The sequence below is a fragment of the Argopecten irradians genome, chromosome 7 (genome assembly GCF_041381155.1).
Source record: "Argopecten irradians isolate NY chromosome 7, Ai_NY, whole genome shotgun sequence".
Lineage (NCBI taxonomy): Eukaryota > Metazoa > Mollusca > Bivalvia > Pectinida > Pectinidae > Argopecten > Argopecten irradians.
Window position 1 is genome coordinate 22689572 of NC_091140.1, and position 18606 is coordinate 22708177.

An 18606-nucleotide genomic window follows, 5' to 3' on the forward strand; every position below is an offset into this window, starting at 1 on the left:
TTATTCTAGCTATATATAGTGTTAAATTTAAAAAAAAAACTGGTCTATATGATTTGCAGGCGTTACATAAGTGTAGATCTAGACTCCTAGAACGTTTCAATATGATATAATTTTTTTGTGAAATTGTGACAGATTATGACCAGGGGACAATAGGAGATTTGTGACGTCACACAAAGGTACACATCCGGGCGCTCAAAAGGTCTGTACACATTAATATGGTGGGAACATCAGCACGCCGCATGCGATGTTTGGTTTACATTTTATTGTAATAAATAGTACGGCAAACCGAGAACTATTGCGATTTTAATTTCAAAAAGTGTAAATAAAAATATTTTACAATAATATAACAAATTACTATTACATATGGTATCTCATATATTTTACTCTTTGTTAAACTCCATTTCGGACCGCTACGGACGAGAAACACGGTCGCCATTACCAGAGACTTAGTTAAGTAGATTACACCCAACCCCACGGCAGACAGTTTATAACATACAAATGAGTCAGTTTGTTGGTTTCATTTTATCACATTTTAAAACAAACTAGAGTATTTAATGATTCTCGAAGCCTGCGCAATGTATCCTGGTCGGCATTTACAGTACTACGATCATTAATTTATATAAATTTAAATGAAGTCTAACTAATATGTATTCAAATTTTCTAAAAGTAATACCACTTCAATTTGAGACTAAACATAGCAGTCTATGGGATAAAAGCGGCTGAAAAATAAAATCTGCAGCATTAAAACTGAACGATTTCACCATTTTATTTTTCGAGATCTAGCAGCCATACGTGTACGTGTAATACAGTAGTTTCATTACTATTCGTCATTTTGTTACGATACAAGAGCATTCCATTAAAACAACAAGTACATATTAAATAACAAAATATATATCTTAAACAAGTCCTTATTGAGATAAAAGCGTTGGTAAATATTAATATGATTTATTTTCCAAACAATGCTGTGGCCTGCGGTGATCTACCAGCGACGAAGCCATGCACGAGCGGCCGTGGTCTGGTCAGATATGGTCCACCTTTCGTTATGTTATATAGTGTTGTGAGCAGCTTTTTCATGTACAACAGAAACATGACACAATAAAATCAATTATCTTTTCATAACTTTTTTCACAACATGGATTTCTACGTGTGAACAAAAAACGGGTACGTGTGATGTGACGACCCGGCACGCTTCGCAAGCTGGCTTCAAACACTAAATCTACAGAACTATATTTAGCAATAAACAATTGTAAATATCAAAATATAAATGTCTGTAGCCTCTTAAACAATAAGAAACGATTTTAAAATCAGAATTTGCAAGTATGAAAGTGTATACTTTTGCCACAGTATCGATTGTGTATCAGGGCTGTACGTATCTGTTATTGTTTCCTTTGAGGACCGGATGTAAATTTCCTGTGACGTCACGCCATCTTTTCTGAAATCTCCTATAAACATGACTATAAATAGATATTGGGAATTCCAATCTATATCTATATATATGTGTGTGTGTATTACGAAACAAACGGACTTTATCGATCATTAAAAATATATTGTTAATGAGCTGTTATAACCTCAACTACTCCTAAATAAAAAAAAAATCATGAGGCATGCTTTATATTAGTCTAGTCTCGCATTCCACAGACTTTCTAATTCACATTTGCTATATTGTTGTGGTCGATATTGTGACACAGTGTAGGAGCGTATACTATATACTACCGTTTTAACGAGCGGTCTCCGGTTTACAACACTGTTTGACACATTATTCCCCATGAATGTTAAGTTCAAACATTTTAAAAAGCTTTATTTTGTCATTTTTCTTACTTAATGTTTTAACATGATCTAAGCAATAGACATAATGAATCTGTTTAACTTTCAAAAAACATCAGAAAAAAAATCAGCGGATCCACACGGAAATGCGTGTTCTTCAAGAATCATTAATGTACATGTACAATGTAATTTGTAAGCCAATACATTGTATATGTTTCCAATCATTGGAGATTTAGATACAATTTATACTATCTAAATCTCTGATATCAATTATCTAAGATCCATCTTCCTGTACACGTTTTTAGAGAAAAAGAGAGAGAAAAAGAGAAGAAAGAAAACAAATGCGTACACAACTATACAAGGTCGTTTTAGTAATGGTTCTTTGCATGTATACATGTATATACATGATCTGCTATAAGCTTATAAAAACTGACTATAGCCGCCATATATCATTTTTTGACGTGAGTTTGGGGAAGTCATCATGGAGATGCCAGTTTTTCATATGGACGATCTAAAATGTAAGAAGTTCAAAGTTTTTCTATAAAATAGACAAGTATCAACGATAACGTCATTATTTAGACAAATTAGGCCTACGTTGTTTTCTCAGATTCTACATGGTACTTAATACGAGTACCATGTAGAGTATGTTTTTATCGTTTAATTTTTATCTAGACCTCTGAAACGTCTCAAAGTGGTCTTAGACCACTCTTGTGGGTCCATGGTTTTATAATCTGTAACCAATTTTCTCAGATCCCTGTGATACATTTACATATAAATATAGTTTATACATTTTCTTGTACATAAATCTAATGAATATTAAAGAATTTATGCATTTGTTAGTGAGATTATAGGCTAGTATATACATACAATATGTACTCATATACACCATGTATATAGTGTGGACTAAGTCTTCATCAGTACTAGTCCGCTAAACCTGCCTATATTAGGCATTTTTAATTAAATATCAAAGAAACACAATTTAACAATGCATGATAATTTATTGACTAGTGCCCTATCCGGACCTCGAACTCACGATCTACGGCACCCAATCGCCTAGCCAAACATACATGCGCCTTCTACCACTGCACCACATCCACATCCCCAAAAAAGGATGTTTCTATGACGAAGCAAGGACGTATATGAGAAGGATAAGTCACACTGGGTTTTGGCGAATGTGTACAAGGCATGAGCTTTTGTGTTTGGGCACTGACCGTGACGTTGGGCGACGACTGATTTTCCTTTGATATCCGCCGTCTCACTTATAAATCCTTGGACGAAGTGATTGTCGGATTGATATGCTGACATCATCACTGTGGAAATTGTCAAATTAAATCTTTGGACCAACAACACATAGTGCATATGATACACTGTGTTTAGTAAATATTAAATATCAAAGAAACACTATCCGAGCCTCGAACTCACGATCTAGGCCTTTTGAATTTATATAGGCCTATTAGGGGAAAAAAAGTTAATAACATAGGCAGGTTTAGCAGACTAAAGACTATGCCTACAAGCACAGGGACCTGGCGCGATTTTTTTAAACTAACAGTATACATATACATATTATAGTATCAAGGGTTTGAACTCGGCGGTCGAGAAAACGGACCTATTTTTTTTTAAAAACCGTGATTATTTTTAATAAATGGATTCTATACAACATTGACGGATATCTTACCTTAAAGGGAAATAATTTATCTTTCCATCGAGTGCTTGATGAACAAAATTGGCCAAGTATTTGACGAAGTTATGGCTTGATGAATTGAGGAAATTTACGAAAAATATGCTAGTAGACATTTCCCTGTCCGGTCGAAATGACGTCTCGCCTCTAATGGGTACCTCAAAAACCAAGCCAAAATCACAAAATCTACGCTTGTAAGGTAAGATAAGGTAAGATAAGATAAGATATCCGTCAATGTTGTATAGAACCTATTTATTAAAATAATCACGGTTTTAAAAAAATAGGTCCGTTTTTCTCGACCGCCGAGTTCATACTGTAATATAATATATATGTATACTATTGGTTAAAAATTTTCGTGCCAGGGTCCTGTGCCTACAAGGTCTGCTTTCAAGTTCAAGACGTATGACTCTGGACAACAACAAAATATATACTCACATATAAGCTCCAATACAGTGAACATGGCTAAAGTCGATTGATCACGAGTGAAGCGGTGTACGCATGGATGTTCAAAGACTCTTTTTCGCTGGAATTTCAAGTCTGATACAAATCTACAACTGACCAGACGTTGGACAAGATTGAAGGATAATAGAAAATACATTTAATCGGTAAGTTGGCGTAAGTTAGCCTTATATTTGTGGTATATTACGAAAGAGTCTAAAAGGTGATCACGTGATCGTGAATCAATGTTTACAAACATTTCAGTAGCGCTAGTACGTCTGGGGAAAATACTAAATTACGCTTGAATTAACCTTTGACCTAGGTATGTGCCAGACTTATTTTGCAACAATTTATGTATATATTGAGAATATTAGAAATACTTGAGGTAATGTGCTTATTTAGAACTGAACTTTAATGAAACATGTACCATGTACCAAACAGTAGGTTAGTGGGTCATGACGTCACATATTCTAGTAGTCAATGGAAAGCGTAAGCTCAATAATAAGTTAAACATTTTACAATAACTAGGTAAATATTATCGAATAGATGATATTTAAAATATAAGTATAATACATGTATATGTTTTTTTTATCTTAAAACATGTAGAAAATGAGTCCCTGACAGATGTTAATTATATGAATACAGCTCTCCTGAAAACACTTACCTTGAAAATCAGCCAGTTACCATGACAACCCTCACCTTGACAATTGTCCTAGCTGTTACCCTGACAGCCCTCACCTTGACAATTGTCCTGTTACCCTTAAAACCCCCACCTTGACAATTGTCATGTTATCCTGAAAACCCTTACCTTGACAATTGTCCTGTAACCCTGGCCACCTTCACCTTGACATTTGTCCTGTTACACTGACAGCCCTCATCTTGCAATTGACAATTGGCCTGTTACCCTGACAGCCCTCACCTTGACATTTGACCTGTTACACTGACAGCCCTCATCTTGACAATTGGCCTGTTACCCTGACAGCCCTCACCTTGACATTTGTCCTGTTACCCTGACAACCATCACCTTGACAATGTCCTTTTACCCTGACAATCATCACCTTGACAATGGTCCTGTTACTCTGACAACCATTACCTTGACAATTGTCCTGTTTCCCTGACAACCCCACCTTGACAATTGTCCTGTTACCCTGACATCCCTCATATTGACAATTGTCCTTTTACCCTGACAACTCTCACATTGACAGTTGTCCTGTTACCCTGACATCCCTCACATTGACAATTGTCCTTTTACCCTGACAACATTCACATTGACAGTTGTCCTGTTACCCTGACAACCACCACCTTGACAATTGTCTTGTTACCCTGACATCCCTCACATTGACAATTGTCCTTTTACTCTGACATCCCTCACATTGACAATTGTCCTGTTACCCTGACATCCCTCACATTGACAATTGTCCTTTTACTCTGACATCCCTCACATTGACAATTGTCCTTTTACCCTGACAACTCTCACATTGACAGTTGTCCTGTTACCCTGACAACCCTCACATTGGCAATTGTCCTTTTACCCTGACAACTCTCACATTGACAGTTGTCCTGTCACTCTGACAACTCTCACCTTGACGATTGACAAATATTTGGGTTAATATGGTACAATTGTAGTTTTGGAACCACTAGCTAGTATATCTAACATTTTGTTTCAGAATACAGTAGACACAGTAAATATGTGAAAATGGGACAGTGAAGGCCAGCTACTGAAGGACCTTCACTGAACTGAGAACACAACAGATCTAGATATAAACTATATTGGACAGGTGAGTCTGGGTATTCTGTTTTTGGATAGTACAGAGTTATTTGCCCTTGGGAATACATTATGTTAATATTTACAGTTTGCACTGCCATGGACTCAATAACCATGCTTTCTAGTATTATCATTATCAGTGTATAATGATAGCACAACAGGCGCAGTGATTCTATTGTTACGGGAATAGTCGATGGCGTAGTAACGTGGGGTCATGACCCCTCTTTTGGTGGGAACATATGAATGACTCGATTCCAATCAGCTGTTCATTCAAATCCGTTGACGATGAGGGAGAGAAAAAAATATGGGTATTTCAATAAAAAATATGCAGCTGCCACGAGAACAAATAATATTCATTCATGTGAAAAACTGTAAATATAAGGAATATATTTTGATTTTGTTGAGGTTATGAGGGTATAATGATAATAGAGCCCGTGTAAATTTTATATAACCCGGTTTCGTCGGGGTTACATAATTTACACATGCTCCATTATCATTATTTAAAGTGTACACGGAACGGAAAATAATATTTTGATATGTTACTCTGTTTGATCTCCTGAGAAGAATGTTGAAAACCGCATCAAAATCGGCTGCTTCAGTACCGAGTATCCGAAGTGCCCGATTTTTAGCTCACCTGGCCCGAAGGGCCGGTGAGCTTATGTCATGGCACGGCATCCGTCGTCCGTCTGTCCGTCAACATTTCCTTTAAATCGCTACTAGTCATAGAGTTCTGCATGGATTGTAACCATTTTTGGCCACAAACATCCTTGGGGGAAGGGGAACAGAACTTGTATAAATTTTGGCTCTGACCCCCCCCGGGGCAGGAGGGGCGGGGCCCAATAGTGGAAATAGAGGTAAATCCTATAAATCGCTACTTGTCCTAGAGTTCTGCATGGATTGTAACCAAAATTAGCCACAAACATCCTTTGGGGAAGGGGAACAGAACTTGTATAAATTTTGGCTCTGGTCCCCCGGGGGCAGGAGGGGCGGGACCCAATAGGGGAAACAGAGGTAAATCCTTTAAATCGCTACTAGTCATAGAGTTCTGAATGGATTGTAACCAAATTTGGCCACAAACATCCTTGGGGGAAGGGGAACAGATTTTGTTGTAAATTTTGGCTCTGGCCCCCGGGGCGGAGGGGGGGGCCCAATAGGGAAATAGAGGTAAATCCTTTAAATCGCACTTGTCTAGAGTTCTGAATGGATTGTAACCAAATTTGGCCACAAACATCCTTGGGGGAAGGGGAACAGAACTTGTATAAATTTTGGCTCTGGTCCCCTGGGGGCAGGAGGGGCGGGGCCCAATAGGGGAAATAGAGGTAAATCCTTTAAATCGCTACTTGTCATAGAGTTCTGCATGGATTGTAACCAAATTTGGCCACAAACATCCTTGGGGGAAGGGGAACAGAACTTGTATAAATTTTGGCTCTGGTCCCCCAGGGGCAGGAGGGGCGGGGCCCAATAGGGGAAACAGAGGTAAATCCTTTAAATCGCTACTAGTCATAGAGTTCTACATGGATTGTAACCAAATTTGGCCACAAACATCCTTGGGGGAAGAGGAACAGAAATTGTATAAATTTTGGCTCTGGTCCTTCGGGGGCTGGAGGGGTGGGGCCCAATAGGGGAAATGAGGTAAATCCTTTAAATCGCTATTAGTCATAGAGTTCTGCATGGAATGTAACCAAATTTGGCCAGAAATATCTTTGGGAGAAGAAGAACTGAGTTTGTATAAATTTTGGCTCTGGTCCCGGGGGGGGCAGGAGGGATGGGGCCCAATAGGGGAAACAGAGGTAAATCCTTTAAATCGATACTAGTCATAGAGTTCTGAATGGATTGTAACCAAATTTGGCCATGAACATCCTTGAGGGAAGGGGAACAGAACACGTATAAATTTTGGCTCTGATACCCCGGGGGCAGGAGAGAATGGGGCCCAATAGAGGAAATAGAGCCAAATCCTTTAAATCGCTACTAGTCATAGAGTTCTACATGAATTGTAACCAAATTTGGCCACAAACATCCTTGGGGGAAGGGGAACAGAACTTGTATAAATTTTGGCTCTGACCCCCCGGGGGCGGGAGGGGCGGGGCCCAATAGGGGAAATAGAGGTAAATCCTTTAAATCACTACTAGTCATAGAGTTCTGCATGGATTGTAACCAAATTTGGCCACAAACATCCTTGGGGGAAGAGGAACAGAACTTGTATAAATTTTGTCTCTGGCCCCCCTGGGGCTGGAGGGGTGGGGCCCAATAGGGGAAATAGAGGTAAATCCTTTAAATCGCCACTTGTCCTAGAGTTCTGAATGGATTGTAACCAAATTTGGCCACAAACATCCTTGGGGGAAGGGGAACAGAACTTGTATAAATTTTGGCTCTGGTCCCCCAGGGGCAGGAGGGGCGGGCCCAATAGTTGAAATAGAGATAAATCCTTTAAATCGCTACTAGTCATAGAGTTCTGCATGGAATATAACCAAATTTGGCCACAAAAATCCTTGGGGGAAGGGGAACAGAACTTTTATAAATTTTGGCTCTGGTCTCCCAGGGGCAGAAGGGGTGGGGCCCAATAGGGGAAATAGAGGTAAATCATTTAAATCACTACTAGTCATAGAATTTCTCAATGGATTGTAACCAAATTTGGCCAAAAACATCCTTGGGGAAGGGGGAACAGAACTTGCATAAATTTTGGCTCTGACCCCCCCGGGGGCGGGAGGGGCGGGGCCCAATAGGGGAAATAGAGGTAAATCCTTTAAATCACTACTAGTCATAGAGTTCTACATGGATTGTAACCAAATTTGGCCACAAACATCCTTGGGGGAAGAGGAACAGAACTTTTATAAATTTTGGCTCTGGCCCCCCGGGGGCTGGAAGGGTGGGGCCCAATAGGGGAAATAGAGGTAAATCCTTTAAATCGCTACTAGTCATAGAGTTCTGCATGGAATTTAACCAAATTTGGCCAGAAATATCTTTGGGAGAATAAGAACTGAGTTTGTATAAATTTTGGCTCTGGTCCCGGGGGGCAGGAGGGGTGGGGCCCAATAGGGGAATTATAGGTAAATCCTATAAATCGGTACTTGTCCTAGAGTTCTGCATGGATTGTAACCAAATTTGGCCATGAACATCCTTGAGGGAAGGGGAACAGAACATGTATAAATTTTGGCTCTGATACCCCGGGGGCAGGAGAGGTGGGGCCCAATAGAGGAAATAGAGGTAAACCCTTTTAATCGCTACTTGTCATAGAGTTCTGCATGGAATGTAACCAAATTTGGCAACAAACATCCTTTTTGGAAGGAGAACAGATCTTGAGTAAATTTTGGCTCTGGCCCCCCCGGGGGCAGGACGGGTGGGGCCCAATAGGGGAAATAGAGGTAAATCCTATTAATCGCTACTTGTCCTAGAATTTTGCTTGGATTGTGACCAAATTTGGCCATAAACATCATTTGGGGAAGGGGAACAGAACTTGTATAAATTTTGGCTCTGACCCCTTGGGGGCAGGAGGGGTGGGGCCCAATAGGGGATTTAGAAATTAATATTAAAATTCCTTCAGAAAAGAAACAATGAACCTGTATTCAGAACATTACTTGGCATTACAAACCAGGTGAGCGATACAGGCCCTCTGGGCCTCTTGTTACCTGTATATCGACTGCTAATCATGGAATCGGCCACTCATGCTGATTTGGGGAATAGCCGGATGTGACGTCATGAGGACAACGGCAGTGAGTTATTTGGTAGTGTGGTTATTGCACAAAGGTGGACATATATGAATTCCTGAAATGGGCTTGTATAACTTGTATAAATTTTGGCTCTGACCCCCTGGGGGCAGGAGGGGCGGGGCCCAATAGGGGAAATAGAGGTAAATCCTATAAATCGCTACTTGTCCTAGAGTTTTGCATGGATTGTAACCAAATTTGGCCAAAGACATCCTTGGGTGAAGGGGGACAGAACTTGTATAAATTTTGGCTCTGACCCCCCGGGGGGCAGGAGGGGCGGGCCCAATAGGGGAAATAGAGGTAAATCCTATAAATCGCTAATAGTCATATAGTTCTGCTTGGATTTTAACCAAATTTGGCCCAGAAACATCCTAGGGGTTAACAGAATTTGTATAAATTTTGGCTCTGACCCCCTGGAGCAGAAAGAGTGGGGCCCAATAGGGGAATTAGAGGTAAATATTCAAATTCCTTCAGAAAAGAAACAATGAACTTGTATTCAGAACATTCCTAGGCATTACAAACCAGGTGAGCGATACAGGCCCTCTGGGCCTCTTGTTTATTGTCTGACCCGTGCATGATTTATTTTGCAAGTAAAGACACTAATGAAAGACCTTCAGCGAAATATCAGCAAGTCGTCGGATGCACTGTAGAAGATTCTATATGAAAGCTGAATGTATTTCGTAAAAAAAAATTGATCGAAAAATATCACGTCTGCTAAATAATGAATATTTGTGATGTGACCGGTCTCAAAACTTGGTATATAAAATTAAATCCGCCAAATCACAGTAGAATTAAATGACAAACATATACATACTGTTAATTAAGCAATAGTATCAATATATATGTATGGTATAAATCTCTATTTCCAAGCGTATTCCAATCTCTATCTTTGATTGAGAATAAAATCAAACATGTATAGGACATGTACACAGGTATTTGAGTCTTCAAAATCTATATTTACAAACTGGTAGTTTATATTAGACGGCAGTCACCGAAAATTGTCACTCTAACTTATGCGAGTAGATTCGATCCCGTTGTCCTCGTGACGTCACTGGTCAGGGGTCCCGAATCGGGGTCAATGGCTTGGGGCTCCAGGTGTGTTCTAGAGAAACGGCGTGTTATCTCTAATACCGTATTCGCTATGAAACTCGTACTTTCGCCACTCTAAATTTCATCCAATGACGCATTTATCAAGCCTTATATACCAAACCATTCCGTGTACACTTTAAGGAATAGATTTTGATTTTGTTGAGGTTATGATATGAGGGTATAATGATAATGGAGCACGTGTATGGAAAATAATTAGTTGCATCCCGAAAAAATTCTGTGGCACTAAATCCTATATGGAATGAAGTACTCATTGCGCATGCATCTAATGCAGAATAGATTATTTCATATTATTTTTGGCGAGGGTCACCTCGCCATTGTGATCGTGGTTGCAAAATTCTCTTAAAGTCAATTTCCTCAATATGATTGGCTTAGAAATTGCTCGCAGATACTAGCGCTCTTAGCGGCAGTGTATTCAACAACTTTGATTTTACCGGGAATTTTAAATAGCAAATTTTGAATATGAAAGTTACTGAAATAAGCGTATCTGTAACGTTGAAATAGGAATAGTATATTACGGCTTTCATATCCTTACTATATACACTATCCAAAAGATCTTCTGTTTGAAAATTTTCACCTGATTGTTTACAAAGTATCTAGACTTTTCGTCCCCAAAATGGTGTTTACAATGAATGAAGACGTTTCGTCCCAAAAATGCTTCGCTCCGAAGCTGGTTCCCCCCAGACGTTTACTCCCTATTAGAGACGGTTATTCCGCAACGGAAAAAAATGAAATCAATATTTCACCTCGAACATCAAAATTGATACCATAATGAATTTTGTAATTTGAATCAAATTTGTCTCGGAGCAAATACATTCCATGGCGAAATGGAGATGCATTTATCACGGCTGTGTTATGGCACATGGCCTTACTACAATGGAAGAAAGACAACTCTAACAAAATTTTGGACAAACTTGGTCTACTGATAAAATAGCACGTGACAGACGGTGAACATTTTGTAAATGTCCAAGGTGGCGTAATCTTAAAACTAACGGCAGTTAATAAGGTATGAATATTTACCACATCCATAATTATCGATAATTTCATAAGCACATGTAAAAGCACGTTCAGAGATTACCACTAAACCATACTTATAAAACATTTTAGTTATTTTCACCACAGGAGCTTGACGTTCTGATCATATACATACAGCATATTCATTAAACTAGGTAATACGAAGTAAATTTTTGGCCGAATGACATAAATCATATATGGAATGTTCATATAACTCGAAGTGATATTTTTTGAACTACTAGATCGACGAAAATGTCGATTTCTTTTTCATAATTCTTCCGTAAAACCTCCGTAAAACGGCACTTAAAAAGATGTTTCAATTTGTAAAAATGTACAGTAGAGAAAACTGTTAATTGTTTAGCAATTATCCTGAGTTATATTTTACCAACAAGCATCAGAGATTAGCAATTAAAACTTACATAAACATATTCCCGACTCTCACTTGCATTGTGTGATCACTCGAGCGGAACTAATCTCTACCACCTGGCACAGTCTTACAAATGCAATCGTACAAAAGCCCACATGATCACTGTTTTTAGTGCGATTACATTTTAGGGTGTGAACAATGTAATTTCAGTAATTACTCTGTTTTTAGTGCGATTACATCTTAGGGTGTGAACAATGTAATTTCAGTAATTACTCTGTTAATACATTTATTGTTTCCTTATGTTTTACTGAATGTCAGCATGCATGTATCATTTCAACTGGAAACAGTCTAGGAGAAGAATTGTGTGAACAAAAAGAAGTAATTTTCAACTGTGGAAGCTTAATATTGTAATCATTTTCAATCCGAAAATAATTACTATCATCATCTTCAAATTCCTTATTGTGAATTTAACTGTAATATGATTTAAACATATACCTGATATTTGTTTATATTCTTTGACATGTACATGCTTGAAATGAAATGAATAAATAAAAGATTATTTAAATTTAGAACACAATATGACATTAGCTGTTCATATTTTTTGTCAAAAACATATTAAGCTTAATTATCGTTCATAACACACTAATCATCACCTTCGAGACAATTTAATGAAAATCAATTAAACATTAATTTGTATAACACAGGTCGCCTTATGTTTTCCCCGCCTTGACTATCAATGTTCCCTGATCACTCTGAAAGTATTGATTTTACCTTTTTTTTCGGTCACCACATGAACTGCCTTTAAATCAATCACACCAATGAGACATACATTTACTACATTCATTATAACACTGTAAGGCAATTCTGCAAGATCAGCGAACATTGTTGATTTACCTTGAATATCTACATGCACAGTATGGTACCATATGTAACAGGAGAGGAGAAAATGTAGCGGCAAGACCGGGATTCGATCCCGGGACTCTCCGAACACTAGCTGAGTGCTCTACCGACTGAACTTTATAGTTACCTGGTCATCGATAATCGACCCAGTCCAGTCCCGCTACACTCCTCCCTCCTTTTTTGAATACATACGAGACCCTTTCAAACACCACAGCCGTTGGTTACGAGGAGAGAAGAAAATGTAGCTCTTCCGACTGAGCTACCTGATCACCGATAATCAACCCAGTCTGATCCCGCTACAAATATTTATCTGGTTATTTTATCTCCCTTCCTATTTTCAATCTACCTTTATGACTTAGAATCTTACCTGGTGGAAAAGAATATTTTGTCTTACAAATCTTGACAAATTATGCCCACTGTGATTGTTGCAAGCTAAACTACGTATCCGCTAGCTGATTGCTGTTGATTGTTAATGATCTCAAACACACTAATTACTTATTGTGCCAATTTAAGTAAATATATTCTACTCTTTTCAAATATTCCTGATTACTGTTCATGTGTAATATCTTAAAACATTGACATGTGCACGGAGTACGGCGGACCAGACCGCCGATGTTTTGGACATCTGCTAGATATTTCAGTTTCAGGTTACGGTGGCCAATAAAAGAAAACAAACAAAAGTACCTGCGCAAATTATACCAGTTTTTATGGTATATGACATTGGAATATATCCCAAACTTTTTATCATATTATTTGCCAATAACACTGTTATGATATCAGAAATATCTGATGGTCTACAACAAATGTTACATGAATTTTAACAATATTGCATAACATGGAAATTAGAACTTAAAGGGACAATTCAGTCTAAGAGAACATTAAAATTTGTACATATATCGGAAAAAACCCAGTTCTAATGGAAATTATATCAGTCGGTTTTACTGTGATATGCCTGAAAAGCCCATGGTGGTGACTTGTGTGTGAAATGTTCAAACTCGCTCGCTATCCGCCATTACACACTGAGGTCGAACTTCTTGTATGCCGAACCCTGTCCCTTGCTCGTAGAGTAATGCAACTTTTGTCCAGAACTGCTCAAATCGCTCTGACAGTAGTGTGTTTACCTTATTAGGTGAATTGTCTTGCCTAAAAAATCATTTTATCACCTCCTCAGTGGTTATGCAGTTCATTTGTTTAACGTGCGTGACTTTGGCTCGGTATGGGTACAGCGTCCATATTGTACCTGCTAAATCGTATTGATCAACGATTTGATATTTCAGCGATATTAATTAAAATACTTAACAATGTCATGGAATTGGTCAATGTTTTACGTTAAATGTTTCATAAGAAATGTAGAACAATACATTTATGCTATATTTTGCTTCTTGGTTATGTAAAAGAATTAGCCTGAGTGAATTGTCTCTTTAAATATCAGAAAGAAAAAAATTGTGATATTCTCAAGACGTAAATCGGTACAACAACACCAGTTGATGTTATGGAATACAGAATTAGAGGTATGGGGATTTGAAAATAAAAAATGTAGAAAAATTCATTTGTAATTTTGTAAAACAATCCTGAAGTTAAGAAAGTGTACAAACAATTTCATGGTCTATGGTGAGCTAACAAGTTATCCGGTTTGAATTGTAGTTTGGATTTTACAAAAGAATAATTACAAAACTTGTTAAGAGTAGACCAATTGACCAATTTATTCAAAAATCACATGGTGATATTGATAAGTCTTCAAGAGGACAGACATATTCTATATTTAAGACATTTTGACATAGAAAAGTTTGCCTCGTCTTTCTCTGCTGCAAAACAATACTTGTTAACTGATACTGTGGTCCCAGGAACTTGATGACAATAGTCATTAAGAATGGATATTTTCATTAACATCAAATTAACAAGGAAAATGCTAAAGGTGTTATAAAATCATTTGACATATAACATCATAGGAAATATTAGAATGGGCTTCCAAGATTTTAGTATGTGTCTCTTATTTTACACCTTGGTGTCCAAGGAATCCTCAAAAGCCCAAACTGGAAGGAACACCAGCCAAATTTATTTCTTATTGTACAAAACTACAGTAGTATTGACCTTAGAAATATATTCCTCCTATCCTCGATACCGAGCCATTTAGTACTTTCAGTACTTTGATTTGTGTTTATTAGACATATTTATGCACAATTAAACACCAATTATTGTTCAAGTGATGAATATTATTTATGCTTTGTCGGCGGTGGAGCATCTTTAAGTCCTTAATAAAGAAAAAGAAATCAGATAGAAAAGTATTCATAGTTTAAGTCTGCATCTAATTCCAGATTCATGTATATGATATTGAAGCCTTAAAAAGGAGAGGTGTCTTTAAAGGGACAGGGGCCCTTATATGATGAAATACGGTATATCTATATATATAAGCACAAAAAAGTGTCTTAGGCTTGGACTTATGAGCAGAATAGGACCGTTATATAACCTATCCATCAGTTAATCAAAAATATAAAAATAGAACTACCGGTATTTCCACTAAATTCGTTATGCAGCATGACTAGAAAAAATGCCTACAACCATTCCACTTGAATATGTATGTGCCCAACTCTATTTTAGGGAAAGATAAGTTTTACATGTTGGGAACGTGCCTTGCTGCTGTGGGCATTTTGGTGCTTACAATTGTGACTGCTGAAACAACAGGCCAGACTGAAACCAATGTCACCTACAAGTACTGCAAACCTTGGAAGTGGAAAAGTGTTGGTCCAGGGACCTGTCAAAGGTGTCCTGGATGTAAACGAGGCTATTACCATGACAACTCCACTCTGGTAAGTTATACATTGGGAATATTTGAATATTTGCATAATATCAATTTTGATTTTGGTTTTATGTCTTGCTAAATAACTGCAAAGGTTATTGATGAACAGTATATGCAGTGTGTTTTGTGTGTGTGTTTTGAGAGAGTGTATAGTGTTGTCTCTTAGTGTTGTTCAAGTAAAAAAACTTGTGCCCATGTCACTATCAAAGTCAGTGTTATCACTGACAAAAACTGTACACAACACATCACATCTCACTCTGATGATCATTTAGCTGAAACAATATTAGATACAAATTATAATTGAAATATTACTCAACATAAGTAATATCACAAAAGGTTCATCATATCTCCCTCATCATCTACGTCAGAGATCTATGGTTGATCGCACACTATGCACTGCAACACTTAAAATACTTATATGCAGCAGGTGTAGTAATCCAGAGCATAGTGCGATCAACCATGAATGACTAAATATATATAAGTAGTGGAGTGTGGTTTAGTGATGATAAGCTCCCTAGGCCACTAGATGATATGGATTGTCTAATTATGCCCCACACAATGAAGTTAAGGAGGTATACTGGAATCGGGTTGTCTGTCTGTAGACACATGTACAACTTTGTATGTCAAACTCCTTCTAAACTACTCGACAGATTTTGATAAAATTTGATACACAGAACCCTGACATAAAGTTAAGTGAACTAGATAGTACGATGGCCGACAAGAGCCTGGCAAAAAGATATGAAAAAACTGTAACGCTTTTTATCATGGTACAGTTTTTTCACATGTTTGTGTACCATAAATGGTACAAAAACATATGAAAGCATGGTACACAAAGATGTGAAAGCAGTATTTATGTGAGCAGTCACTTTTATATCTTTCTGTAACAAAACAGCGGCCGAAAACAGCCATGGTACAGAAACATGTAAAAGGCGAGAGACTCAAAGGTTACTGAGTTTGACAAATGACTTCCTGATAAAGTTGTCAACAGTTAGATTGTATACAGCTTCACAAGGAAAATACCATAAAACAATTAAACAAATACTATAATGTTGGAAACCATGTTTCATTTATTTATCTATATAATAAGAATGACCACATCATACTGGTTTTATTTAACAATCGTAGGCCCTAAGTTACACACGTAAAATATCAAAATAGTTGTGTTTCTGTTTGCCCTCAGAAGTGTTAACGACATATTACGCTTGTTGTGATGTCTTAATCAAACTGCTGCTATTCGGGGTCAGCTCTAGTCATGGTGTTTGATAACAACATTCCAATGCTCCTTTCACATCTTTGTGTACCACAGTTTCACGTGTTTTTGTACCACTGATGGTACAAAAAGATGTGAAAGCTCAGACCCTTTCATATGTTTTTGTACCACGCTTTCACATGTTTTTGTACCACCGATGGTACAGAAAGATGTGAAAGGTTTGTCGTTTCACATGTTTATGTACCATACTTTCACATCTTTTTGTACCATCAGTGGTACACAAACATGTGAAAAGAAATTAGCTTTCACACCTTTTTGCCGGCTCATTTCGGATAATCTTTCTGTACCGCACTTTCACATGTTTTTGTACCATATCGTGGTACAAAAAGATGTGAAAAAACTGTACCATGATAAAAAGCGTTAAAGTTTTTTCATATCTTTTTGTCAGGCTCTTGTCGGCCATCGTAAGATAGGGTCCTGCAATGTAAATATGTCCCCTATTAATGGAGTAGCTGGGGGGGGGGGGGGTTATTAGGCTGCCAGCAAGCACACATCACTGGTTCACCGACTGGCTCACTGCTGCTGATGAAACAGTCATGAATAGAGCTAAACGCCTAAACTTACAGTTATATCTTATCCTGTGTTTCACATGAAATAATTACAGGATGTCATTATAAATTCAGTGTGGTGCAATGTGCTGCTTATGGCTGCTATAACAATCACAGAAATAAAATATATTAAAATAAATTAAATTTTTTAAAACAAGTTCTTTCACTTTCCAAAGAAGAAGAGTAATTATTCAAAATACAAGGTTGCATTACATAAGTATCAAGTTTGAGCTGACAGAAAATCATCATTTGTGTGAATGGGGTTTTATATGGAGGCATTAAATTACTTCAGGGTCAATTTAATTCATGTTTGGAAAGTTGACCTATTATCTCTGACCTGATAATGGTATTTGTTGTACATCTATGTTATAATTACTCAGCCCTGTTTATTAGTAAACATTATACATCACATGTATGTTTGCTTGTGACAACTGAAGGACAATTTATCATATTGCCTGCTACTTAATTACTCATACGATTGCTACAGTACACATTATTAAATAGATAATTGCATAATATCAGTAATAGTATCTGGTTGTATAGTCGTATAAATACATGATATCGATAAGAGGATTGATGAAATGTATAAATATCGCAACAAAAGTAACATTTCTTTAATAATAAATATATCAATAGGTAACATTAATAACACTATAAACAATTTACAGAGATATTTTTATTGAAAACTATAGAATTGATATCATTTATCATTCGACATCAGAACGTAGATTCCGAGCCCGTAACCATTGGATCACAGAAACCACATGAACACATGTTGAAAATAAAAAATACTGGTATAACTAAATATGTATCCACAACATAAAATGGAAAAATTGACTTTTGGTAATTGAACCATGTAATTACCTTTGTCTCACAGTAGTAACCAATGTCATTATACATTCATCTGTTGTTAAGAATACAATCCTCATTTACTGAATTCTTCAATTGTTTATTGACATAGTAATAAAGTGTATTACACATTGTTGTCAATGATGTTAATTAAGAAAAAAAAAGAGATTTTATTGAGATACATGTATATTTGTTATATGTAGGTATGTAAAATTAGTGTAATAATTATGTAAGTCGTAAGTCACTGATATAAATCAAATGCATTTAGGTTAATGCATTTATAATGTAATAAAAGGAGAAATTAATGGTTCTCAATGGATGATTTTAATGTAAAAAAAATATGTGAGATATATTACAGATTATATTCACTTAATATTAAAAAGAAATTATCTGATGAATACCCAT

General features: G+C 37.1%; 1 protein-coding gene across 1 annotated transcript in view; it reads left to right on the top strand.

Moving 5' to 3' along the window:
- Positions 1 to 3864: 3864 nt before the first annotated feature.
- The window catches only part of LOC138327875 (uncharacterized), a 29491-nt gene continuing 14749 nt past the window's right edge, over positions 3865 to 18606 (top strand). The window contains exons 1-3 of the mRNA XM_069274317.1: positions 3865 to 4047; positions 5548 to 5658; positions 15336 to 15544. Coding sequence (XP_069130418.1) covers positions 15353 to 15544 — 192 coding nt within the window. The 5' untranslated portion in view covers positions 3865 to 4047; positions 5548 to 5658; positions 15336 to 15352. The remainder of the gene's footprint in view (positions 4048 to 5547; positions 5659 to 15335; positions 15545 to 18606) is intronic.